This window comes from Malaclemys terrapin, chromosome 5 (genome assembly GCF_027887155.1).
Source record: "Malaclemys terrapin pileata isolate rMalTer1 chromosome 5, rMalTer1.hap1, whole genome shotgun sequence".
Classification (NCBI taxonomy): Eukaryota; Metazoa; Chordata; order Testudines; family Emydidae; genus Malaclemys; species Malaclemys terrapin.
The window spans coordinates 119,862,332-119,888,883 of NC_071509.1; the positions used below are offsets into that span (position 1 = coordinate 119,862,332).

The 26,552-nt window shown below is 44.4% G+C and overlaps 1 protein-coding gene across 6 annotated transcripts in view; it reads left to right on the plus strand.

Annotated features, from left to right (window-relative positions):
• The window catches only part of AFF1 (ALF transcription elongation factor 1), a 177,351-nt gene that overhangs the window by 11,610 nt on the left and 139,189 nt on the right, over positions 1 to 26,552 (plus strand). For 4 of the 6 annotated variants that reach the window (XM_054028841.1, XM_054028842.1, XM_054028843.1 and 1 more), the window contains exon 2: positions 748 to 810. In XM_054028841.1, coding sequence (XP_053884816.1) covers positions 776 to 810 — 35 coding nt within the window. In that variant the 5' untranslated portion in view covers positions 748 to 775. Of the gene's footprint in view, positions 1 to 747; positions 811 to 23,028; positions 23,442 to 26,552 lie in introns of those variants that run through there. The other 2 variants (XM_054028846.1, XM_054028845.1) reach the window with 2 other exon arrangements.

The following is a 26,552-nucleotide window of genomic DNA, read 5'->3' on the forward strand; positions in this document are numbered from 1 at the left end:
TTTGAGGGGGGGAAAGCTGAACTTGGGGAGAGCTGCTGAAAAATGCTGTGCGTGTTTTGCTTTTGCTTTTGATCTTCACTCATAGATCGTACTCAGAGAGCATTATTTTTGTAGGAGTACCTGCATTTTGCTCAATTACGATATGGCTTTAGAAAACAAACTATCAAAGGAGCAATCTGATGGATCAGTCACCTCTGACAACCAAAGCTGAAAGGCAGCTATATATACACACAACTGTAGATGTCTATTCCTTCCCTGCATAATGTCTTCTTCAAATTAACAAGACATTTCAGGCAGGATGGTACTAGAAAGAGAGCACGTCTCTGGAGATTAGACACACCCAGCCTCCTGTCCTGCCCTATACGACCATCTACGGGGAGCAACAGTTTGGGAGAAAAGTGATCCCATTGGTCCATATTATTGCTTAAGCAAAGCTTAGGTGGCACCTATGATCAGGCTGAATATTATGTGCTATGTCTTACAAAAGGGAAAATACCTGGATATTTTTTACTTGTGTATTAATAAAAAGAAGAACAGGAGTACTTGTGGCACCTTAGAGACTAACAAATTTATTAGAGCATAAGCTTTCGTGGACTACAGCCCACTTCTTCGGATGCATGCTTATGCTCTAATAAATTTGTTAGTCTCTAAGGTGCCACAAGTACTCCTGTTCTTCTTTTTGCGGATACAGACTAACACGGCTGTTACTCTGAAACTTGTGTATTAATGTCCCCTTTTCTCTTCCAGATGAGCTGATTTACACTGAAGTGTCGTAATGGCATCCACAGACACGCCAAGCAGCACCAATGGGTAGGAATTAACCCAGTGTAACACTGGGCACACTCTTCTCTTTTACTTTTTAAACTAATTTTCAGATAGGTTCAGATTTAACCTCTCTTCATTCATTTTGAGACTGGTTGTGAGGGGAAAATGGATTTAAAACAAAACCATCTACTGTTCTTTGTAAAAGCCAAAGATGACTGTAACTTTCTTCCATTTAAGTGCAATGTAAAATAAAGCATTTGACACCCACTGTCAATGTGGGGGAAGACTTATCCAGCAGCACCAAAGCAATGGCCACTAGTTCTGCAGGTTTGGTAAGTATCTTAAAACACATCCAGTGGTTTGATCCCTTCCCCAGGGTTAGTGAGAGAACTTGATGCAAGGGAGATGTGTTGAGGATCACTTTAGCAAATGAAACGTATCTATCTAAGACAGGGGTGGCCAACCTGTGGCTCCGGAGCCACATGCGGCTCTTCAGAAGTTAATATGCGGCTCCTTGTACAGGCACCGACTCCTGGGCTGGAGCTATAGACGCCAACTTTCCAATGTGCCAGGGGGTGTTCATGGCTCAACCCCTGGCTCTGCCACAGGCCAGGCCCTGACTCCACCCCTTTCTGCCACCTCCCCGAGCCTGCCGTGTCCTCGCTCCTCCCTCCTCCCACCCCCACCCTCCTGCATGCCACGAAACAGCTGATCCGGAGGTGCGGGGAGGAAGGGGGAGGTGCTGAGCAGCAGGGCTGAAAGTAGGTGGGAGGCGCGAGGAGGGAGGGAGGAAAGCTGATGGGGGGGGGGGGGTTGCTGCTGACATATTACTGTGGTTCTTTGGCAGTGCACATTGGTAAATTCTGGCTCCTTCTCAGGCTCAGGTTGGCCACCCTTGATCTAAGGCATTTAGATGGCCCCCATCACGGTAGTATCTGATCATCTTTCATACGTTTATCCTCCCAACACCTCTGTGAGGTAGAGAAGTGCTGATATCCCCATTTTACAGATGGCAAGCTCAGGCACATAGCGACTGTGACATGCCCAAAGTGTCACAGGAAGCCAGTGGTGGAGCAGGAAATTGAACCCAGGCCAGCTCACTAACCACTAGTCCCTCCTCTAACCTCTTATATAAAATTAATCCAGCTTTATTAATTTTTTTCATTAAAATGGCATAGATATGCAAGAAATGTCCTCTTTTGTATTCTGATATCCATGTCTGAACATAATGTATAACCGCATGGATGAATTAAAAAATCATGGGGATTTATTCAATCACTGTCCTGCATACATCTCTGCCTCATCCTGGGATCAGATATCACAGCAAAATGAATCTGACAGCTGTTGAGAGTCTGCAGGGTACATTGTGTTCTGCACATGGTTGTTATCTTGATTCAATTGGAATATAAATCGGGACATTTGACACTCTTCACAGTGTGGTTTCTTATAGCTCTGGTGCCAAAGCCAACAAGGTATCTAAACCTCTCCAAGTTAATTTTAACCATTTATGAAAGTGCATATGTTGCTTGTGGAACATCTTTCAAGTATTAAGACCCTATGAATGACAGTAAGGTAATGCCAAGCAATGTGATGGGAATTCCTGCTGATGGCTGCAAAGAGCCAGTGGGGTGCAGCCTGCAAGATAGTCTCATTCATGAATGAGCCGGTGCATTTTTTTAAAGCTGTTTCTTTTAATTGAAATAGTGATTGGCTATTCCCTCCCACCCCCTCTTTCTCACTAATATCTTATTTTTAACATCCGCAGAACACTTCTAAACAACTGTATGCATTCATAAACTCTGCTGTTATTACAGTCAAAATAGTACTTCATGTAAAGAATCATCCTGAAAGGGGGGGAAATATGTCCTTATTTTCCACTACCACGTCTGGAGTCTTCCTCCAGCTGTGCGGGGCAGGCAAGACACCTGATTAACATTTATACAATGCTACTCGTGCACTAGCCAACAGACATGCACTATGGCAGAGATGTTGTCATAGGCCCCAGTTCAGCCAAGTGGTGGAACTTCAAGGATGTGCTTAAAACTAAACCCATTCCAAAGTGTTTTGCTGAATCAGGGTCATAAATATCTTCTCCACCTCACCCCTTCCCAACTTCCTGCCCACCATTGGCCAGCAGCATTGCCATCACTCACAATCCACAGCCTTTGTTGTACTGTGTTGTTGTAGCCGTGTTGGTCCCAGGATATTAGAGAGAAACAAGGTGGGTGAGGTAATATATTTTATTGGACCAACTTCTGTTGGTTGGAAGAGAGACAAGCTTTAGAACTTTCACAGAGCTGCTCTTCAGGTTTGGGAAATCAGTGTGTCAAAGCTAAATAGAAGTTGGAACAGATTGTTTAGCATAAGTAGTTAACACATATTTCCAGGGACCATTCCAGGTGAAGTGACTCGTTAACCTCTCCAGTCATAGGGAGGAAACGGGATGAGGGGGAGGCAGGTGAGGGAGTTGTTTGTGGGTTATAGATCGTTTAAATCCAGTGTCTCTATTCAGTCCATGATGCTTAGTGTCTAGCAAAGTTATGAATTTAAACTCCCAGGCTCATCTTTTAAAAGTATTCTGCAGGTTTCCTTTCAGAATGAGGCTGGCTAGGTGAGATAGAGTGATGGCTATGTGAAAAGTGTTCACGCACAGGTGTTAGGGTGTTTCTATCTTTCATCATTTTCCTGAGTTGAGTTCATTGGAGAGTATAGTGATTGTCTGGTTTCACCCACATAGTTGTTGTCGGGGCATTTGGTGCACTAGATGAGGTACGCCACATGTTGGGACAGGGATGCGTAGGACCCCTGGATCTTGAACGTACTGATCGTTGTAGCAATGGAGATGTGTCTGCAGGTTGTTCTGGCAGGAAGCTTGCTTCTGATGATGAGCTTGGAGAGAGTCGGGGGGGGGGGAGGGTTGTTTGAAGGAAGAGGGATTCAGGAAAGTTTTTTTTTTTTTTTTTTTGAGGATTGGGTCCCCATTGAGTATGGGTGGTGGTTGTTTGATAGTCTGTATGGGTTCCAGTGTGGGATGGTAGGTGACAATTAAGAGTGTGCAGTCGGAGGGGGTTTTATTTCTGTATTGAAGCAGGTTCTCTCATAATGCAATCCACTAGAGAAGTAGTGTCATTGTTTTTTGAAGGCGGTTTTGAATGTGTTAAGGTGTATCTCCTCTGAATACATTCTGTGGTATCTGAGTGCCTGGCTGTAGATAACAGATTTCTTGGTGTATTTGGGGTGGTTACTGGATCTATGAAGGTTGGTGTGGTGTTCCGTAGATTTCTCTTGTATATGGTTGTCTGTGGAGTTTCATTCTTGAAGCTGATTGTGGTGTCCAGGCAGCTGATATTAGTATGTAGTGTTTGAGAGAGAGTTTAATGGACGACGGGTGGTGGTTGTTGAAGTAGTGTTGGAAATCTGAGGGAGTTTGTCGTCTGTGCAGAGGATGAAAATATCTTGGATGTATCTCAGGTATATCATTGGTTTTGTGGTGCATTTGCCCAGAAATTCTTCATTGTGGCCCGTGAAGAGGTTGGCATATTAAGAAGCCATCCTAGTATCCAGTGCTGCTCCCATGGTTTGGACAAAGTCTTTGTTGTTGAATGTAACATTTGTTATATGTGAGGATGAAATGGATGAGTTTGGCGATGTGTTTGGGGTGGATATCTGAGGGCGGTCCATTGTCTTGTAAATATTTGAGGCAGGCAGCTATGCTGTCATTGTGAGGGATGTTGGTGTATAGCGGGGTGGCCAAACTTACTGATCCTCCGAGCCGCATACGATAATCTTCAGAAGTTCGAGAGCCAGGAGCACCTGATGGGACTTGGAACTTCAGCCCCGTAGCAAGGGGAGCTTCAGACCCACAGGAGCCCCAAGCCCTGGCATACATGCTTCACAAGGCTGAAGCCCCACCACCCAGCCGCCAGACTGAAGCCCCGAGTTTCTCCCCACCCAGTCTGGTAGGCGGAGAATGGGGGGGAGGGACATGGGGGAGCTCCACAAGCCACACTTTAACTGTAAAAGAGTCCCATGTGGCTCACGAGCCGTGGCTTGGCCACCCCTGCTGTATAGGGAAGTGACATCCGTGGTGGCAAGGATGGCATTTTGAGGGAGGTTTTTAATGTTTCAGAGTTTGTGGAGGAATGAATGAACTTCCACAGGAAAATGATAAAAGACAAAAACACCCTATCATCTCTGGGTGAACACTTTTCACACAATGATCACTCTGTATCTGGCCTATCCCTCCTCATCTTCAAGGAAATCCGCACAATACTTTCGAAAGACAAGCCTGGGAGCTTAAATTCATAATTTTGCTAGATGCTAACAATAATGGACTGAATAGAGACACGGGATTTATGGTTTATTACAACAATCTGTAACCCACTAACAACTCCCTTCCCGCCTCAGCTGTCCCCCTCTTATTTCCCCCCATGTGACTGGAGGGGTGTTAACAGGCCACTTCACGTTGAATGGTTGCTTAAAATATATGTTAGCTACTTATGCTAAACAATCTGTTTCACCTGGTATTTTTCATTGTGACACTACAGACCTACATCCCTCTATAGTTTCCCAGACCTGAATAACTCTGTGAAAGCTCAAAAACTTTTCTCTCTCACCAACAGAAGTTGATCCAAAAAAAAGATTACCTCACCCACCTTGTCTCTCTAATCCACAGCCTTATTTACCTAGTTAAACTGGCTTTTCATGTCTGCTTGCACTCTTGAGTTTCAGTGCATTGCTGGCTTTGCAGTTCAACCTTGAGGAAGCAGGATTGTGGGATTTACAGATTTAGGGCATGTCTTCACTAGCAACGTTAAAGCGCTGCCGCGGCAGTGCTTTGATGTGGTTGTGTAGTCACAGCATAAGACAGCGCTGGGAGAGAGCTCTCCCAGCACTATAAAAAAATCCACCTCCACAAGGGGAATAGCTGCCAGCGCTAGTGCATTGTCTACACAGGCACGTTACAGTGCTGAATCTTGCAGTGCTCAGGGGGGTGTTTTTTCACATCCCTGAGCGAGAAAGTTGCAGCGCTGTAAAGTGCCAGTGTAGACAAGCCCTTATTTTCTGTATCTGGGAGACTATCTAGGGCTTGGCTCTACTTGGGACTTCGGAGACTATCTAGGGCTTGGCTATACTTGGGACTTCACAGCGGCAGCGCTGTGAAGCGCGAGTGTAGTCGCGCAGCCAGCGCTGCGAGAGAGCTCTCGCAGCGCTGTATGTACTCCACCTCTCCGAGGGGAGTAGCTTGCAGCGCTGTGAGCGAGCGTGCAGCGCTGCATGCACTGATTACGCTGGCCCTTTACAGTGCTGTACTCACGTTCAGGGGGGTGTTTTTTCACACCCCTGAGCGCAGCAAGTGGCAGCGCTGTACAGCACCAGTGTAGCCAAAGCCTGGTATAAGGTTCTGTGACTTCCTACCCCCCCACCCCCCCACACACACTTACAGTAGCAAGGTAAGGGTGTGTGCCTCCTGCTAGCTGTAAAACCTGTGGTGTGGGGAATATGGACTTGCCTAACAACTTAGTAGTGTGTAATTCAGTCTCTTTGTTGTTTGGAAGGAGAAGCACTGAGAGGACTCTGGAATGATCCCAGTATTGTGATTAAAGGGATGAATCTGCTGTAAAGAGAAGGTGTAAAATGATAAAATGGGCCTGCATTTCCGCATGTAGGGATCACTGCTTAAGTCCTGAATTTCATGCCCCCTGACTGGGGGCACAGGAGCAGCAAGCCACAGACAGTACTTGGGATTTTAATTGTGTGGGGTTTGTACTCCAGCATCAGAAAAATATTAATCCAGTTAAGAAAGAATCAGCCTCTGAGTGAAAGCAGGAGGCAGTGTGATTGGCTGCTTGGCAATTCCACTGGAGGAAATACAGGGCAAGACCCCATTTTGCTGAGAAATGATTGGTGGTTTTGAGAAATGCAGCTTGACATAATATTGGATGCATACGGAAGGCTAACTCGTTCCTTTGAAAAGGTCATTCACTGACCTGTTGCCGAGAACCCCTTGGCAAATGAAAAAGGCAACTGCATGTCTGCTTCAGCTACTTGGAAACACAAACATAATGTGTCTGACCCTTTTCACCTCAGAGTGAAAAGGAATCTCCAATGGTGGTAAACGGTGGCAATTCTTGTAAACAGAGCTGGGAAAAGACCTTTTAATTAAGACAGCACTGACTCTTGAGAAGTGAGAGTGAGGATGTGTGTATATGCTTTTTTATTTTTTTTAACCCATTACATTATTAATACTTAAGTATAATGAGATGTTTGGAAAAATTGGTAGGTGCATGTATTTGACCTACTTTTTCTCTGTATAAGTAAATATTCTCTTACTGTGAATGTGTTATGGAAAGGTTACCTATATACTTCATCTAATCAGTATTTAATAAAATGGATGACACTCATTCCTCTAACTAGGGACATGGGTTGGATTCTCTTCCTCTCTTCTTTCCTTAAAATGAGTGGATGCTTTTAAATTTAAATAATCTGACCAGTGGTGTAACAAGGACCCAAAGGACCCTGGTGCAAGAATAAGTTAGGGCCCCTCTTCCCAATTCTGAAACCCAGTTCCACACATCCCCAATCCAGCCCCCCCCCATTTTCCTAGTTCTGCTCCAAGTCCTCACCCCAGCTCTGATCTAGTTACTCAGCACTCCCTCCCCCCAATCCTCCCCAGTTGTCCCCATACCCCTGCCCCATGCAAAGCGGACAATGCTTTTACCTTGCACTCAGTCTGGGGAACTGGGGGCATCTCCTGTCTCTGGGGCCCTCCATGCACCCCTGGGTGTTGCAGTACCCTCTATGCCCCGTTCATGTATCTATGACTAAGTGGGATTTTTTTGTAATATTTTTCGTGATGCCTATGTGTGCCTCAGTTTCCCCTATACTTTGCTTGGCTATCTGGTAGGGAGGAAAAGGATTGTTTGCTCTTAGGGCAGGCTAAGAGACATAGGTGTGTCTCATCTAGCTGCCTGTGGGGATGGAATGGGTCATTAAAAAGGACTGGCCAAGGTGGACCCATATCAGTAGAAAATCTGATGATGATGCAAGGACATTGACACCTAGCAACCAACGACCCAGAGAGGGGGAGGATTTCCCTGCCTCTCAGCAGGGAAGCTTAGCAGAGACCCCAGCTCGAGAACAAAGGGGACTGTGAGGCTTAAGGTGGGGGAATAAATGTGGACTCTGGAAGAAGCGGAAGCTCTCACACGGGAACTGACGAAGGATGGAGAGAGAAACTCAGACCCTGAAAATGGAGTTCACTCCAGCTTGGCTGGTGAATTGCTCTGGTTTGACCAGAATGGATGATGCTAACTGAAGGACTTCCAGTGCTATGTTCCAACTGAGTAAAAAACCCTCCTGTTTTGAAGACACCACTTGAGTATCACTGCAAATGCCGGGTGCTGTGCATTAGTCCCTGCAGGGTGTAGAAGTCTCTGACCAGGAGTCAGCCTCAGTTGGACTTGCGGAGCAGAGCTCGCAGCATGAAGCAGGAGTGCTCAAGCCCCAGGGGTTCAGTCTGAGGAGGCGGTGAGACCACGTGGCCCACCCTGAAGGAAGAGTGTGATCCAGTCGAACCTGGCACATCAAAGGGGTTCCTCCCAGAGAACTGCCCCAAAGCTGGGGATATAGCACTGATCCTGTGGATCCGTGACAGCATCCTTGCTGGCTGCTCATGCCCAGGGCCAGAGGGGTCCCCCATCCCAGCCACTCCCCTGCCCTGGGGGACTACCACCCATTCTCCCCTGGTAGCCCCTCTACTGCAGCGTGGATCACCTTTCGCCAGGCTGGTGATGGTATGAACAGGGATAAGCGTGTGCAGCTAGATCCAAGCACCCTTCATAGTTTATTACCTGCAGCACCAGCACAGACAGCCCCGCCCCAGCCCCGGACACCTGGGTTCTGTCCACTGGAGGCAATCCATATAGACGATCCAGTTACATCTACACATAGTGGGTATACAGAGTCCCATATGCATGGGTCCTATCCAGTGTGCCAATCGGATTGGTTGGGCCCGCATAACCTCATGGGCCCTGGTGGGAAAGCACCATTTATGCCACTGAATCTGACTTTGCACTAGATTGACATGTCAAGTTGCTGGAGTCTGTCTGAGCAAGCGATTGTGTTTGTACAGCACCTAGCACAATGGGGACCTGATCCTGATTGAAGTCTTTGTTAATTTTTTTATTTATTTATATTGTATTTGGTTCTAGGTAGTGATTACCTGTATCAGTTTATTCTAGCAGCTTGGTAACTAAGGACAACAAAGATGTCCAAGGATTTCCTTATCCAATCTAGAGAATCAGTGAGATTTTTTTCTTCTACTTGATGTTCTTAAATATTAAACAGATATCACTGTAAGATCCAAGAAGCAGCAGCAAGGTCACTTAAAAATGATTGCCTCTTAAACTGCATAGGAAGTGCAAATGAGTAACTTAAAGAATGGCCTCCAGAAATTCTATGAACAACTTGAGTAAAACCTGCAGATGTTTTTAGGGGGGAAAAAAAAAGCAGAATTTTCTGGATAACTAGGCTGTAAATAAAGTACTGTCTGAGACATGTCACAAATCTGTATAAACTGAGCAAGGTCAGGATGGGTCAGTACTTGGATGGGGGTGTGCTTTATTTTACTCTGCCCCTTGTGCATGGAATGTCCAGCTAGCACTGATGTGACATGAGTTTCTTTTTAATGTCCACCTCTGCCATGATGTCTATAAAATGTTGGCCTATTAAAGAAGGCTAGGTTAAGGGGCAGAGTGGGATATGTGTACGCTTGATGAAAGCCCATGTTGTCGTATGGGTGTAATTCATAAAATGTAAAAAAAAAAGCTGGAAATGTCTGAGAATTTAAAAATTGGATGGTAACAGGCCAAGAATTACAGTGAAGATTGAACCTGATAATATTCTAAACAAAACGAGCTATCAACCATGGTTGTAGCGGTTTCCCATCATGTCCCACTGACTCTCAACAGGCATTCTAGGGTTCAGAGTGACACCCAATGACAATCCTGAAATCTCTCTCTCTCTCTCTCTCTCTCTCTCTCTCTCTCTGTGGTGTGTGTATAATATATATATATATATATATATATACACAATGTGCACACACATATTACATACAAAAACTATATTAAAAGAACATTATTAAGATTGCAAAGTTAAAAGTTAGGAAATACCAGCATTAAGGTTGCCTGTGAAACTTTACTGCGACCTCCTTGTATATATACATTGCAGACTATTTAAATCAGTGGACTATTTAAACCAAATGGAAAGCCTCAATTTAAATAATCCATTTTGATCTACTTTTCAAGTTGTGTTTGTTATTTTCTAAAGAAAGCTGTATTCTCATTGAGTGATATAACCATTAAAACATGTTGATTTACAACTAAATAGAGCCTTTACCCAATTTGGTAGATCTTTTTGCTATCTAGGAAGGTACACTATAACTATATACATTTATTTAAGCAATTATATAGGATAATAATTTCAGATTCTTATTAATTGTACATGTTTAGTATGTTAGGAAATGGTGAGTGATGTATTTCTTATTTACTAGCTAATTAACTTTTTGCTCATGATTTGAGTCAAGCTGCATTAGGATCATAGAAGACTAGGGTTGGAAGAGACCTCAGGAGGCCATCTAGTCCAACCCCCTCAACCTTCTGTTCAAAGCAGGACCAACCCTAACTAAATTATCCCAGCCAGGGCTCTGTCAAACCAGGCCTTAAAAACCTCTAAGGATGGAGATTCCACCACCTCCCTAGGTAACCCATTCCAGTGCTTCATCACCCTCCTAGTGAAATAATTTTTCCTGATATCCAACCTAGACCCCCCCCCCCACTGCAACTTGAGACCATTGCTTCTTGTTTTGTCATTTGCCACCCCTGAGAACAGCCTAGCTTCATCCTCTTTGGAACCCCCCTTCAGGTAGTTGAAGGCTGCTATCAAATTCCCCCTCACTCTTCTCTTTTGCAGACTAAATAAGCCCAGTTCCCTCAGCCTCTCCTCATATGTCATGTGCCCCAGCCCCCTAATCATTTTTGTTGCCTTCTGTTGGACTCTTTCCAATTTGTCCACGTCCTTTCTGTGGTGTGGGTCCCAAAACTGGACGCAGTACTCCAGATGTGGCCTCACCAGTCCTGAATAGAGGGGAATAATCACTTCCCTCGATCTGGTGGCAATGCTCCTACTAATGCAGCCCAATATGCCATTAGTCTTCTTGGCAACAAGGGCACACTGTTGACTCATATCCAGCTTTTGGTCCATTGTAACCCCCAGATCCTTTTCTGCAGAACTGCCACTTAGCCAGTCGGTCCCTAGTCTGTAGCTGTGCATGGAATTCTTCAGTCCTAAGTGCAGGACTCTGCACTTGTCCTTGTTGAACCTCATCGGATTTCTTCTTCACTTTGTCCAGGTCACTCTGGACCCTATCCCTACCCTCCATCTTATCTACCTCTCCCCCCAGCTTAGTGTCATCTGCAAACTTGCTGAGGGTGCAGTCCATCCCATCACCCAGATCGTTAATGAAGATGTTCAACAAAACCGGCCCCAGGACTGACCTCATGGGCACTCTGCTTGATACCAGCTGCAAACTAGACATCGAGCCGTTGATCATTACTCGTTGAGCCTGACAATCTAGCCACCTTTATAGTCCATTCATCAATCCATACTACTTTAACTTGCTGGCAAGAATACTGGGGGAGACCGTATCAAAAGCTTTGCTAAAGTCAAGATATATTACGTCCATCGCTTTCCCCATATACACAGAGTCAGCTATCTCATCATAGAAGGCAATCAGGTTGGTCAGGCATGACTTGCCCTTGGTGAATCCATGTTGACTTTTCCTGATGACCTTCCTCTCCTCTAAGTGTTTCAAAATGTATTCCTTATGATTTTTCCAGGGACTGAGGTGAGGCTGACTGGTCTGTAGTTCCCCAGATTCACCTTCTTCCCTTTTTTAAAGATGGGCACTATATTTGCCTTTTTCCAATGATCCGTTACCTCCCCCGATCGCCATGAGTTTTCAAAGATAGTGGCCAATGGCTCTGCAATCACATTAGCCAACTCCCTCAGATGCATTGCATCTGGCCCCATGGATTTGTGCATGTCCAGCTTTTCTAAATAGTCCTTAACCTGTTCTTTCACCACTGAGGGCTGCTCACCTCCTCCCCATACTGTGCTGCCCAGTGCAGCAGTCTGGGAGCTGACCTTGTCTGTGAAGACTGAGGCAAAAAAAGCATTGAGTACTTCGGCTTTTTCCACATGGTCTTTCACTAGGTTGCCTCCCCCATTCAGTAAGAGTCCCACACTTTTCCTGACCACCTTCTTGTTGCTCACATACCTGTAGAAACCTTTCTTGTTATCCTTCACATCCCTTGCTCGCTGCAACTCCAATTGTGCTTTGGCCTTCCTGATGGTAACTGGAGTTTAATTAAACACACAACCGCATATAAAAAATCATTTGTATTAAATAAAAGAACCTGAAATGTTTTGCATACATGAACTTCTTATATAAAAACGTGTCACATTTACAACTAAATAATACTTATATATTTTGGGCTTAAAATATTTTGTATTAAATTCAGATTTAAATTTAAACATTTATTTTAAAAAAAGAAACATAATAATCTAAATAAAAATTTTAAAAGTATTTAAATTTCCGATTTAAAATAAATAAAAAAATATATTTGTATCCACTCTGATGCACTGTGATACAGTCTCTTAACTATGTGATCATATATCTTTTCCACAGAACACTGCCTCATTCAGTGCACAGGGTGGATGGCGTTCACTTAATGAGCAGCTGTTCAATATTTTGTGTTCTCCTCATTGTTCAGTGTGTGGCCCCATGCCTTATTTACTGCACATGATTCAAACCCTGCTCTAAAGACACTTATTAATTGTTTCTTGGGCTTTTCTGTGCGGCTCATTGTTATACTATCGGAGTACTTCGCAAACATTAATTCATTTTCACAATACCCCTGTGAGGTGAAGCAATGCTATTATCCTTATTTTACAGATGAAGAGCTGAGGCAGAAAGATGAAGGTCAAAAGTTTCCACTGATTTTGGATGCCAGTTTGAGACAACGAGGACCTGATTTTTCAGAGTACTTAGCATTGTATAGCACAGATCCTATTGACTTTTTTTCCAATCTGTAAGTGCTCAGCACTCTTGCAGCTCAGATCCTAGTGTATCAAATCAGGCACCCAGAAAGTGTGGAACACACAAATAGGGACCACCTGTAAAAAGTTTAGATTAAGGGACTTGCCCAGCATCACATAGGATTTCTGTAGCAGAGGCAGGGATAGAATCCAGTTTTCAAGGGCAGTGTTCAACATGACACTGTTTTCTTTTTCTGCCATTCCCTGCCTTGTTCACCACACACCTTCCAACTTATGCAAAAATTAGGTAGGTGTCTTACAAATAATAGCCTCCTTTCCTAAACAGCTGTGATTCATCCCTATAGCAGGTCCATCTTGTGCACTGAATGAGGTAGACATCCTGTGGAAAAATAGTGTGTGATCATGTAATTAAAGGCTGTATCATTATGCAAACGCACGAAGAGGCTAAATTAAGGTTGCATAGCCAACCTTCATTGGGGCATTTCCTAACTTTTGAGTGCTTGACTTATGTACAGTACTTTAATAGTGTTCTTTTAACATAGTTTTTTATGTGTAATTTCCTAGGTTTTTAAAAGGAGAAAGCAAAAACAGAAATAAAATCATATGGCTTTATATTGACACCAACATGGGTCTTCAGCAGAGTTGGATTCTTTAGATCTACTGCATGGACATCTGTCACTTAAGCTGTTGGAGTAACTGATAGCAGGGCCGGCTCTGGCTTTTTGGCCGCCCAAGCAAAACAAAAAAAAAACAAAAAACCTGCAGCGTGGCTGGAGCGCGGGTGCAGGAGGACCGGCTGGGGAGGGGGTAGGGGGGGAGGAGCGGGCGGGAGAGAGAGAGAAGGGGGCGACCAGGGCTACAGCAGGGGCGCTGCCACACGGCCCCTCCCGCCGCGCTGCCTCCTGCCGCCTGCCGGGAGGGCTCTGCTCTGGTGGGGGGGAGGGAAGGAAGAGGATTGCCCTGCAGGGCGCTCTGGTTCTCCGCGCCGCTGCCCCCTACAGGGCGGCAGGAGCGGAACAAGAACAAAACAAAACAAAAGCGGCCTTCCGCCCTAGGACTGGGCAGAATGCCACCTCCAACAATCTGCCGCCCCAAGCACCAGCTTGCTCAGCTGGTGCCTGGAGCCGGCCCTGACTGATAGCGATAGTAGGTTGTCATCCTATGTGGTCCAGCACTAGAGGGGGATATGAGAGAGACTGTTTGTCGGTGAGTTTCACACATACTTGCTGACAGTAGAGAAATGACAATCTCAGAAATCATTGGTTCTATTCCAGACTCTGGAGGGGAATGTGCTCTGGTGGACACAGACTGTTGTGCCCATTCCTCCTTCCTCCTTAGCTTGACCTCTTTTCCTGCATCCCCTTCAAACTTTTCCTCCCTGCTCCCAGTCCCAGTCCTCTTGCCCAGTCTGTTTCTCTGGCCCCAGTGGCTCCCAGTCTCCCTCCTTGGGCTCATCATCTAGTTTCTTTCCCCTGACCCCACAGCTCCTTGTCCCAGTCTCTTAAACCAGCCACTCGTGGTTCTCCCCTTGCAGCATGTCTACTTGTCAGGTTTGTCTTCTCCCATCCTCTTCCTTCCTCCTCTTTGGTTCTCAGTCTCTGGTACACGTACTGCTTCCCAGTGTCTGTTTCTGGCTCCTTAGTCCCAGTTTCCCCCTCTCCAAAGCCCTTGTTTTAATATACACCCTCCCCTGCCCTGTGACGCTCCCCGGGGTGGCAATTGCCAATTGCCCTTAGTGTGAGGCAGCCTTGTACTTGCTGTGGATCAGCTCCCTGAAAACAGCAGGCCCTGGCAGCACAAGCGGTCCCTCTAGACTTCCACAGGAATTGCTCTCAGGCACACACCAACCCCTGAGTCCTCGGAACCTTCCCTGCAGTGTCCAGCCCCTTATCCATTGGACACTCACAGAATTACCAGGCCCGCAGTTCCCAAAGGAACGGAAAACACCGGCTTGTAAGATTCAGCTCAGGACCAGCACTTAGCTTAACGCCACAGCACTGAGCTATATTTATAGTGAAACAAGGATAAATTTATTGTCAAATAATAGAGATTTCATAGAATCGTAGAACTGGAAGGGACCTTGAGTCACTTAAGTGATAGTAAGAAAGAATATTGGAAACGGTTACATCTAAAACAAAATCATAACGCGCTTTCTAGAGACTAAACTTAACTAACAGGTTAACCTCCCGTCTAAAGAAGTTTTATCTGACCAATGTTCTCCACAGTGTTTTTAGTCAAGCCTGATTGAGATGCTTTTTTCATGAAGCAAAACTACTGTGCTTTTATTTCCTTGGTGAAGAGTGCCTGGATGTCTTCTCTGCCTCCCAACCCTTTGAAGTGCACCTCCAGATAAGGTTCTCTCCCCTGCTGTTTTTTTCCTGTTAGATTCTGTCTGAAGTTCTGAGGATCCTTTATTTACATTCAGCTCAGACTGGTGATAAGCTCATTGTGAAAGACAATTTACATGTAAACAGATGAATAAACATCTGTCTGACAAAAAACCTGCTTTTCACCTTTGCTGGTGATCAGCACCTTGATACAAAGACTCTTAAGAACATGTAACTCCTTACTCAATATCTGTATGTACATATCACAATGATATTGATGTCCAGTGTGACACCTGCTTCCATTTGAGACCACGTGACATTCTTTGGTGAACTAGACTACACACACCAAACTCATGAGATTCCAGTAGCTCCCCTCTCCCCCTTTTGCCAGTTGGCATCAAGAAATTCTTGAGTCACAGTCTCCCAGGTCTCGTTCTTGTCCCCTCTGCATTTGAAGCAGGAAGCTTCCTCCTGCCTGGGTCAAGAGCAGAAGAGACACACCTTCCCCGCTTTCTGTTTCAGTGGCTTAACCTAGCCCGGCCCAAAGCTGCAGAGAGTGGCCTTCTCAGTCATAAGCTAAAGCATGCCTAGTGCAGACAGAATCTTTGGAGACCTTAGCTACTAAAAATCTAGCAAGACTCTACTGGGCAGATTGCAATTTTTCTGAGGCATATAACTTGGCCAAATTTGGGTGGATTTTCATAGGGATAGCAATAGACATGTCCCTGACAAAAAGGCCAGCCCCCCTGCCAAATTTTAAGTCCTTGGTCCAGAGCATAGGTGCACTAGACCTTCACAAAGAGGTCACCAGAAGTTTTAACATGGGTAAAATGTATTTTTCCCTACCTTTGTTTCCAGGAATGTCTGGACTGTTTTTGCTGAAAAACTTCAAAAAAATTAACCTGAGGCAAACACGGGACATAGGTAAAGTTTGATCAAGTTTTACAAGCTTGAAAAGAGGGTCTTATAATGGGAAGTGACTGGTCACCAGCCCCACCTATAGTATATGTATTCTTCTCCCCTCACCTTTTGTATGGCATTTGACTTTTCAGTCTGTAAGCTTTTATGTGCAGGGATGGTATGGAATAAATAATTTTTAAAAGAAGAAATTTGCATTGCTTGGTTGGAAGTTATTGGATGTTTATAGCCAAGAAAGAGGGTGATTCCCACTGGCCTCTTCCCTGCTCTGTTTCCATTATGCAAATTGCTTCCAACATGGAAAGTGCTCATGTGGCCTGGAGAATGAAAACATAAACAACAAATAATTTTCTTTACCTAATTACATCAGTATGTCAGGCTTTTTTTTATATTTTCTTCCCAGGAAAAGAATTCAGTGAAGTGTAAAAGAAACCTGGTGGTATTTTTTTTATTATTATTGCTTATGAGTGTTCTTCAAATTAACTGATGATAAAAAGGATTTAACAATGTTTAAAATTGATCACAATATGTCAGTTTGTTGTTATATTAACATTTTGGCCATTGATTGCTGGAGGGGGTTAGACTAGCTGACATCTTGGCAGGGGGTTAGACTAGATGACCCTTGCAGTCCTTTCTAATCCTATGATTCTATGAAATACAATACCTGATTCAAGTAATAAAAATATAAATTCCTTTTCATATATTTAAGCATTTTATATAGTATGCAGCATTGCTGTCCATCAGATCTATAAATACAATTCAACATAGCATGTTTCTTTGTACAGACCTTTAAATGCCACGATATCAAAGAATGTTAGTGTATGCATATCAATATCCGGAAAAGGGATGTACTTACGACTGGAAGAAAATTGTATCTTAATTCTTTGATGTCACATATCTATGGAGAAGGGTGCTTTTTGACAGCATACAGGTTTGCCTAGAATTTTTAAAAATATATATTTGAGTGAATGTGAGTGCTCATTAAACAAGGGGAAATAATAGAGCTGGTTTCAACTAGGGGCAGAGTAGCCGGGTACTGTGAAAAATGCCCTATATGGCTCTGCCCATATTCCTTCAATCTGACCTGGATCACCGTGTTTTTCCAGTCCTGGGCCTTTCTTGAGCAGATTTGAAATAGATCCGAAGGAAAGGAAGTCACATAATTTAGTGATATTCTCTCAATCTTCCCCCCCCCCCCCCCAAAAAAAAGTGTTATCATGTTTGATATACACACCTACACGTGTACTGGAAAATAAATTGTCTTTGGTCCTCTGTTTAATTAGGAAAGCTGGCTTTTAATTAAAGGAGGCTGGGTTGTTCCTGCTTGTCTTAGAAGTCATGTTGTGCCACTGTTTGTTTCCTTGAGGAGAAGGATGGTTTTGTGGTTGAAGTAGTTGGAGTTGTAAACTGGCATGTTCTAATCCCAAAACTGCCACAAAATGGCTGTGTGACAGACATTAGGCTACTTGCTTAACAACTTTGTGCCGCAGTTTACCCATCTGTAAAATGGGGATACTTCACTAACTTCCAAGCAGGTAGTGGGACTTAATTCAGGAGTAAAGTTTTTTGTAATCTTTGGATGGAAGCCACTACAAAAGAGTGCAATAAAGTATTCCCAATAGCCTTTAATTAGCCAGAAAACAAAGGTTTCTATGGGTATTAGCAGAAATCCTTTGCTTGCAATTAGAATTCCTATTTCATAATTATTTGAGGAGTATATCTTACAACTAGGATACTGGAAAATTATTTGGGTTTTTTAGCATGGGGGAGAAAGCTCAAGACAATTTTTAATATTTTTTAACAAAAGATTTACATGCTAAAAATCCAGCTGATTAGTAAATTTTGACTGATACTAACAGTTCATTATTATTTATTGATATTGTGACAGTCCTAAACATGAACTGAAATGCTATAAAAACAAAAGATCCTAAATCATTAAACGTAAACCACCAACTTGAAACCTACACCTGTCCCAGCCTATCACATTTTCCTTTAAAAAAAAAAAATCTTTTCTTTGCAAAAAAGATGCATGCAACGAGATGAAACTGAACGTTTCACACACAACTTTTCAAATGTGGAAGTAAACTGAAAATTATAGATTTCCACCCCCAGTTTCTTTTCCTGTCGGAGATCTCAGGTATTATTTGTAACGATAACTCCTGAGGACAGAGCACGTCTTTGGAAAACCCCTACCATACTTTAGGCACTACTGCATTCTAAATAATAATGGTGTGTTTAATTATCAGCATTTTTTGGTTATATTTAAAAACAAAAGTTCCTTTCACTGGTTAAGCAACTTCTGTTCTCAAATTCTGAATATTTTTGTCCTCCACAACTTTTCTCAGGGAGAGGGATGAATTGTTGGGGTAGGAGTGATGGGTAAACTTGAACGTGGATGTGGGTTTTGTTGTTGTTGTTGCCCTAATGGAAGTAATTGTACTGATGCCCAAGGTTGGGTGCATTTGGAAAGTCTCAGAGTTGAAGAAGGCAATGTGGAGGACTGTGCACAGGGGTGAGAGTGAGGGGGTCCTTGTGCTGGCTCTGCTAACTGACTTACTGTGTGGCCTTGGGCAGCATACATTGCCTTTCTGCCACATCCCCATTTTAGAAATAGGGAAACTAAAGCTATGTCTACACTAGCACTTGTGTCAGTAAAACTTTTGTCAGTTGGGGTGTGAAAAAACGCACCCCTGGCTGACATAAGTTTCACCGACAAACGCGCTAGTGTGGACATAGCCTAAGTTTCCCTACTCCTCTTCTGCCGAAATAGCTTCCACCGCTTATTGGGGGTGGTTTGGTTATGCTGACAGAAGATTTCTCTCCGGTTAGCACAGAGCAGCTACACAAGAGACTTTACAGCCTAATACTACTTACCTCACTGGGGAATTGTGTGGGGTTAAGTAGTTAATGTGCCTACAGTCCTTTGAGCAAATAAAAATACAGCACTTTAAAAAATATGTACAAAATATGGTGAAACATGCCTAACCTTCACATTAGCTATTGGCCTTTAAGGCTGTGAAACTGGGGAAGAAGTTTTATTTCTTTCCCAGCTGATGAGCTGCCAGGGCTCAGTGGAGTATTTCACTGGTGGCCTCACGGATAGAGCCTTGCGCTGGGACTGAGGTGACCTGGTTTTGTTCCTGACTTTGAACTGGCCTGTTGGATAATCTTGGGCAAGTCACTTCATCTCTCGGTATCTCACTTACTCTATTTGTAAAATGATCCTGACTTTGTACAGTGCTTTGAGACCTACTGAAGAGTAAAGAGATAAGCAGTATTATTGCCTGTACACTTTAGAACATGTTCAGCAGTCCTACCTAACCTCTTTGCACCTTCAGTATGTGTTTTATTATGCCAGTAATACTCTTGGGGGAATTCAGCACCACTGTGTGCGTGCAGCATTTATGTCTGCCGCAGATTTCTTTGCCTCCCTGCAGAAAAATGACTTTCTAACAGGGAAGCCGCAAGAACAGCCACACGCCCTTCCCCAGCAATGTGGAAGTGTCGTTTTGGGCATCCAAAGCCGCTGGCAGAGAGGTAAATCACTGCGGGGGGAAGGGAAGAGGCTGGGGACTCCCCCCACCAGTGCTGGGTCAGATCCAACCCTATGCATCTATATCCAGACCCTCCTGTCGAACCCTCACTCCCTACATCTGGAGACCCCCTGCACCCAGCTCTCCCCAGCCCCATGCTCTGACCAGTGCCTTCTATCCTGTTCCAGGCTCAGCTGCTAGTCCCAGCTGGACTGGAGGTGGGGGAGGAGCACACTTCCCCTGCACGGAGCAGCCAGGGCCAGGTTAGACCCACACCCAGAAACCTCCCCGGCTCTGCACCCCACCCCACTTCCTGCCCCATCATTCCTCATTTGTGAGGGTAGAAGTTACTGTACGGGGAGCTGCTCCAATATCCACCCAACTGCTGTGCATCTGGCCCCCCCAATGCCCAGACCCCCCTGCATCTGAACTCCTACCCTGCTGTACTTCCCCCCCCCCCCCTCCCCAAATTCAGGATCACAGCCTTCAGTGAGAAAGCAAAGTGCAGACGTTGGGCTGTTAGGTAGGGTTACTATACGTCCGTATTTTCCTGGACATGTCCTGCTTTTTAGTTGTTAATCACCGTCCGGGAGGATTTTTTAAATATATATAAAAGTCTGGAAAATACGGAGGTATGATAACCCTACCCTGCCCCCTCTCCTCTTGGGGTGTCAGCTCGCTGCAGCCTGTGGATTGCCAACCCCCTCCCCCTGTGCTGCTGCAACCCCGCGCCCGCGGTGGCATCTCTGCAGGTAGCTGCGGGGGACCCGCGGCTGCTTCTCCCTCCTCCGAGCATTCCCCGTGGCTCTGGCAGAGCATCAGTCTCCCCCCCTCTGTCTCGGCCATGCAAGGAGCCCCCCCCCTCTCTCCCCGCCAGCGGTCCGTGCAGCTGGGGCTGCCTCCCCCACTGTGGAGCTGCTGCCTGGTCCCAGCGCAGGAGAAAGTTTCTCGGCACAAGGTGGCAGCTCCCGGGAGCCCGAGCTCCCTGACTTGGGAAGGGTCCACGTTGCAGCGCCTCCCACAGCTGCCTGGCCTGATCTGCTGCAGCCTCACTGGGTCCAGCTGGGAGCGGGGTGGAGGTTCCCCTGAGCCTGGGGGCACGGCCCGGGCCATGCACGCAGCACTTCTCTGCTCCAGCCCAGCCAGAGAGGGAGCCTGCGGCTGGGGTGCAGCCTCGCAGGTGGGAGCGCGCTGGGGCTGGGATGCCCAACTCGGGGGCAGGCCTGGGGCCCGAAGCAACTTCCCGCCTCCCCGGCTCCGGCTGCTGCCACACGCGGGAAGTGCCCGGCTGGAGAGCAGTGGGAGCCCGGGGAGGAAGCAGCTGTTTCGGGTGGCTGGGAGGGAGGGGGAATGTGGCGAGCTCAGGGGAGGAGGCGGGGCTGGGATTTGGGGAAGGGGGTCAATAGGGCAGAGAGGGGGCGGAATTGGGACAGGGACTTTGGGTGGGGAAGGGGTTGGAATGGGGGCAGGGAAGGGGCGGAGTTGGGGTGGGGCCAGGGGCCCCATGGAGTGTCCTCCTTTCTCAGTGTACAAATATGGTAACCCTATTGTTAGGCATCCTGACTTGCTGGGGATATTACAGTGTAGGCAAGGAACTGTGCAGCCTGGAAAACCCCCCGGTCAGCAGGGGGAGAGGTGTGGGTCTCAGCCCAAGAGAAGTCCTGGTTTAGGAGCTGGGAGCCTGAGTAGGTGCCCTTAGTGGATCATAAGGGGGAAGATGCAGGTGCAGTGCTCTAGTTATTTGTTTTGTGTAAAGGTTGCAATACTTGGCCCAACTGACTAGTGACAGTGACATACAGCCAAAATCACTATGGCTGTCAATGTTTAATGTTCAACGAAGACCTTGTTAAAGTGTTTCAAGTTGGGCACCCAGAAATTACTGCTGTCTTTTTTCATAGTAGCAGCCGTGTTAGTCTGTATCCGCAAAAAGAAGAACAGGAGTACTTGTTTATTAAATTTGTTAGTCTCTAAGGTGCCACAAGTACTCCTGTTGTTCTTTTTGCTGTCTTTTTAACATTTAGGCCCTTATTTATATATAATGTAAAAACTATATCATCTACCTCCTCCCCACATATAAACTCTTCATAATCAAAAAGAACTGTGCACTATTTTTTTGCTCAGTTTCCAAAAATTCTTTCTCACCTTTGAGCAGGAATGGAAAATTATTTCTGCCTGAAAGTTTTATATGCAACTGAGAATGGGGTAGAATGGAAACTACTAAGTGTCCTTTAACAATAGCTATTGCTTGCATTTCTGATATGTTTTCAGTCATCCATTTCAAATTATGTCCTGTTCTAAATATTTTTATATATCGTTTTTGTTGCAAATGGTGAATTTCCTGTTTTTCTAAGATACTGTATAAATAAAACTTTCTCAGTAGCAGCTCAGTCTTTCAAAGCATTCTTTTGTTGTTGTTGTTGTTGTTTAATGTTGGAAATACATAACAAAACTATTTGCTTGGTATTTATGTTAGTCGGGTGTTTGTGTATGCACCTTCCGCTGTAGGAGATTGTAAGGGTCTTAAATATATTAGTGACTGCTGGATTATGTGTGTTAATTATTGGTTGAAGGGAATTACTGGAATAGACTATTTTTATAATTGTTTTAAAACATGTCAAGAAGCACCCAGAGCAAAGGGCAGGTGCTACTTTTTTACTGAACAAGTACACAAATCAAGGTCTCAATACAGCATTGTGCTCCATGCAACATAAATAAATAAAATAAAGAATAAATAAAGAAAATCTATATTTTGTCTTAATACGAAAGAAAAAAAACGATTTTTCTCTAATTCTGGGATCCCACCTGCAACTTATATTATGTATCCCATTTTTAAATAACTTACATTAACAATCTCTCTCTTTCTGGACTGGTTATGTTTTTGCTTTAAAAAGTTGACAGTGTGACCCATATCACGCTCAGAATGAAAGCCTTTCTCTTGTTGTTAGCTTTCAAAAAAATTAAATTGCAGTGAGGAATTCATGCTAGACAGTACCTTCCCCTCCTCCTGCTCTCTAGTCAATATTCCTTTGCTCTGCCCTCTTTCTTCTCATCCCATGAAACACACTAATTATGTCTAGAGTGCCAAGCAGCAGGGAACCCTGTGTTCTAGCTGTTGTGTTTGTACGTTGCCCATTTATGAGCATGCAGGTGGAGTCTCTGGCTGAGAAAACAAACGTGTATTTCATCCCTGATAGGCTAGTGACCCAGGCTTGTTCTCTTCTTATCCAATCCTCCAGTTTTCTTGCCTTGACAGAATAACATGTCCATTTAAGGAGGTGGATTGTACCATGAAAACTTTATTGAAAAGGGGTAGGTCTGGAGTGTTTAGGCATCTCTGACTAGAGCTGGAAAAAAGGCTTCTTTTCTGAATAAGAACAACAATTTACACTGATGTGTTATAGTAATGCGGTGAGCTTTTTATGAAGTGCTAAACTTTTAAACTGGAATTGCTGAATCTGGGGAGCTGAAAATTCAGAAGCTGGTTAAACTCCCTGTAGATTTGGAATGCACAAGCCAAAGGAGGCCCTGAATGCCCGGATGTCTATCAAAATTAGTGTAATCCAATACTGAACTAGAGAGACTTAGCTCAGGAACCTGTGTCTTTGGGAGTAGGGAGTTCAGTGACATTTTGGAGTGGGTAAATTTACAGAAACCAGGAAACGTATCAGCAAATGGCAAATACATTTTTGCCTGGGGGGTAGGGAGGGCAGTTGGGGGAAGGGTCTCATGGACAGAAGACATTTGCCATTATACACTTCACTATGGCTGCCCAATCAAGGTAAGGAATTAAATTAACTTTTACCACTGTAGGGGTTTTTTAATGTCCCCCAGTTGTCTTATTGAGCTGCATCGTCCTCTGTTATAGATTGCTTGTCAGTTTAAAAATCAGATTATGGTAAAATGTATCTGGATGACAATTCTGCATGGTGTGGCTTTTTAAGGTTAAATGCAGTATCTCTTTTCAGGATAAACTTGTGATTGGAAAGTTTAATGAAATGCACAGAGTTAAGAACTCCTTATCAAACCTCTCCTTATCAAAGCAGCAAGTTTATCACTTCCTTCATTATCTCCTTTGTGCACTCGCTGCTTTTTCTTAAACTGCATCTTTTTCTTAAACTGCAAAAAAAGGCATTTATGGTAGCTTATATAGGGTGAGAGCATGTAAAAGGTGACTGAGCTGTATCTATATTACAGTTGCACTTGGTTTCTTTCCTTGATCTGAAAAATTATCAGACTAAAATGGTAGCAGGTTTTTGTATGTGAATCTGCTGAGTAGGCAAAGGCTGGGAATGTGCTGTGGGATTGTGAAGGGGAGAGTGTGAAAAAGAAGAATTAACTCTAGTTGCTGTCACTTGAGTGCCATTGAAAGAAACCCCCGGCAGACCTCCCAGCCTGGCATAGGAACATCTTTTTTTACTTAAAGGTAGCTGCTCTCAGAGCACCCATTTTACATTTTGTGGTTAGGGAAAAAATGAGTTATTTACAGCAGATTTTCAAACTCAGTGTTTTGGGTGTTGCTTCTTCTTAACAGGCTGAAATGGTTCTCTTAGGAAACCTCACAACTCAGTGTATCTTTTACCTGCCTTCTAGCATTTATACTGCAGTGGTGGGCATATTAGAAATACCTAAGTGAGAAACTTTTACAGTGGGATATAGTCCCAGCACAGCCCCCTCCCCCCAATGGTGGCATATCTAAACTGAAGTTTGGCACTGGTAGCATTTCTGACTGCTGTACGCTTTCCCTAAATTGAGACCAGGAACTGATGAAATTGTCAATTCATGGTGGGGAAAACACTGAGGCTTTGGGAGGTGGGAATGGAAGTGGGAGTTCCTTATGAGCAGCTGAACTATTTTGGTAGCTAAACATGTCTGTCTGTCTCCGTACAATGCGGGGTTCTGTCCTTCAGAAATTACATTACTTTGCTAATATACAGATGCCTTCCTTTCCACTTTTTTTCCTCTGTGCGATCACTGACCAATATGATTTACAGGTCTGCATTATCGGTTCATTGCTTTAATATGCCAACATGCTGAGAGAGGATCTAGCATAAATCTTAGGGCCTCTAGCTGGCCTTAAAGCATGGCTTAATTCCAAGTTCAAGGACATGCTTGAAGTCCCAGTGGTCACACTGTAATTTTCTTGGGTGATTATATGGGAAATAAATAAGGGATTATATGGGAAATAAATCTGTGCCTAACTCCTGGTCCCAGCAGACTGGCCAAACAAGGACAGGATTGGAGTTGGTGACGGATATCTGGTGCCCTATAAGAGAGGCATTGGGTTTCCAGAGCTAATGTGGGGTACTGAAGGAACAGGACTGTGTTAGTACTCAGATGGTGAACTCTAGGGTATGTGGCTGGGTACTATGAGATGAGTGAATTGTGTTCTTCCCAAGTCTGCCATGTCAGAGTTGTGCAAATTTTCTTCTCATGTGCTGAGCTCTAAGGCTCCCTGCCATAAAGCTATATCAAGACATTTCAACACAGCTTATAAGGAGGCAACCTCAACACACCATGGAGAAAAGTGGTAAAGTGTGATTATGGACATCTTGGGTGGGTGTAAGGGGATCATGGCTTTTTGGTTTGTGGAGTGGAAGGAATGTGTCTATATTTTGGCAGCAGGAGTTAGGCATGTCATTTTATTTGATGGCATTGTGGTGGTGATATTATTTCTGTTTGGGTGATATTGGATAACAGTGATTTCTGTCCTCAGTGCAGACATTCTGTGGTCTCCTGTATGGAAAAGATCCTTTGATAACCCTCCTCATCCCCTTTCCTGTGTTTAAGTTCTGGTGTGCTGCACTGGGATAAGAGAGAGCTCTCAAACAGGCTAGTTTTGAGGGAGACAATCGCTGAAGGCTTTCCCGTGTTAGATAGTGTTTAAGGACAGAAGACAGATTATTTTCTAAATAGGAGAGGGAGTTTATGAAATCCAAGGCCATGGACTGCTTTTTCTTTGGTGTGGAGGGGGTGACAGTGAACCATAGTCAGTATTATTTTAGAATGTATCTATTACCCTGGATTTTCTTTTCTTTTACCTCTGTGAGAAGATTTCATGGGAGATGTGAGTGGTGACGGTGCAGTCAAAGGCTTGACATCATGAGTGGGTTTTTTCTTTTAGTTTGTGCTTCAGTAAGTGACCTGTCTTTCATTTGAGCTATTTTTGCCCATGTGCACAAGTCTGTTAAGAAATGAAATATATCACATGGCCATATGTGCAAGCGACTTCATATTTGGGAGGATGTTGAACAGAGAAATGGGATTGGAAACCAGAGAACTCCTAAATTCTAATCCCAGCTGTGCTGCTGGCTTATGTGGCCTTGGGCAGCTCATTGAACTTCTGACTGTTTCTTCATCAGAAACCTCACTGGGTGTTGTGAGCATTATTACAATGCTCATCAGTGAAAAGTCAGCATGTGCCAAGAGGTGCCACAATTATTTCCTGTTCTAGTTCTTGAGAGGTAAGTGTAGTGTGTTGTAACTCTTGCGGATGCTGAACTTTTTAATGATGATCACTGTAATCAATAAATGTGTATATACAGTACTAAAAAGTGGCCGGAGGGTGGGGTGGGAGGGAATTGCCCACCGGTAACTTTTCCTGAAGAACGAGAGTAAACTAAGCAATTGATTTCTGTATAACCAACTTTTTTATTTGTCAAGTTTCTAGCCTAGATGCTTCAATGACTTGGTTCTTCATACTTTTCCTAAGTGTCAGCAGAGTAAAACTGACAAGACTCTGGTCAGTTTCATGGCTGCTGTTCAGAAGCCTGTGACCAGGAACAAAATTAATTAGAACCAGGTCAAGTTCACTCTTGGCTTGGTAAAGCTGTGATATTCATCAGACACCTACTAGCCAGAGACTGATGTGAGCGATACAGCAAGACCACAA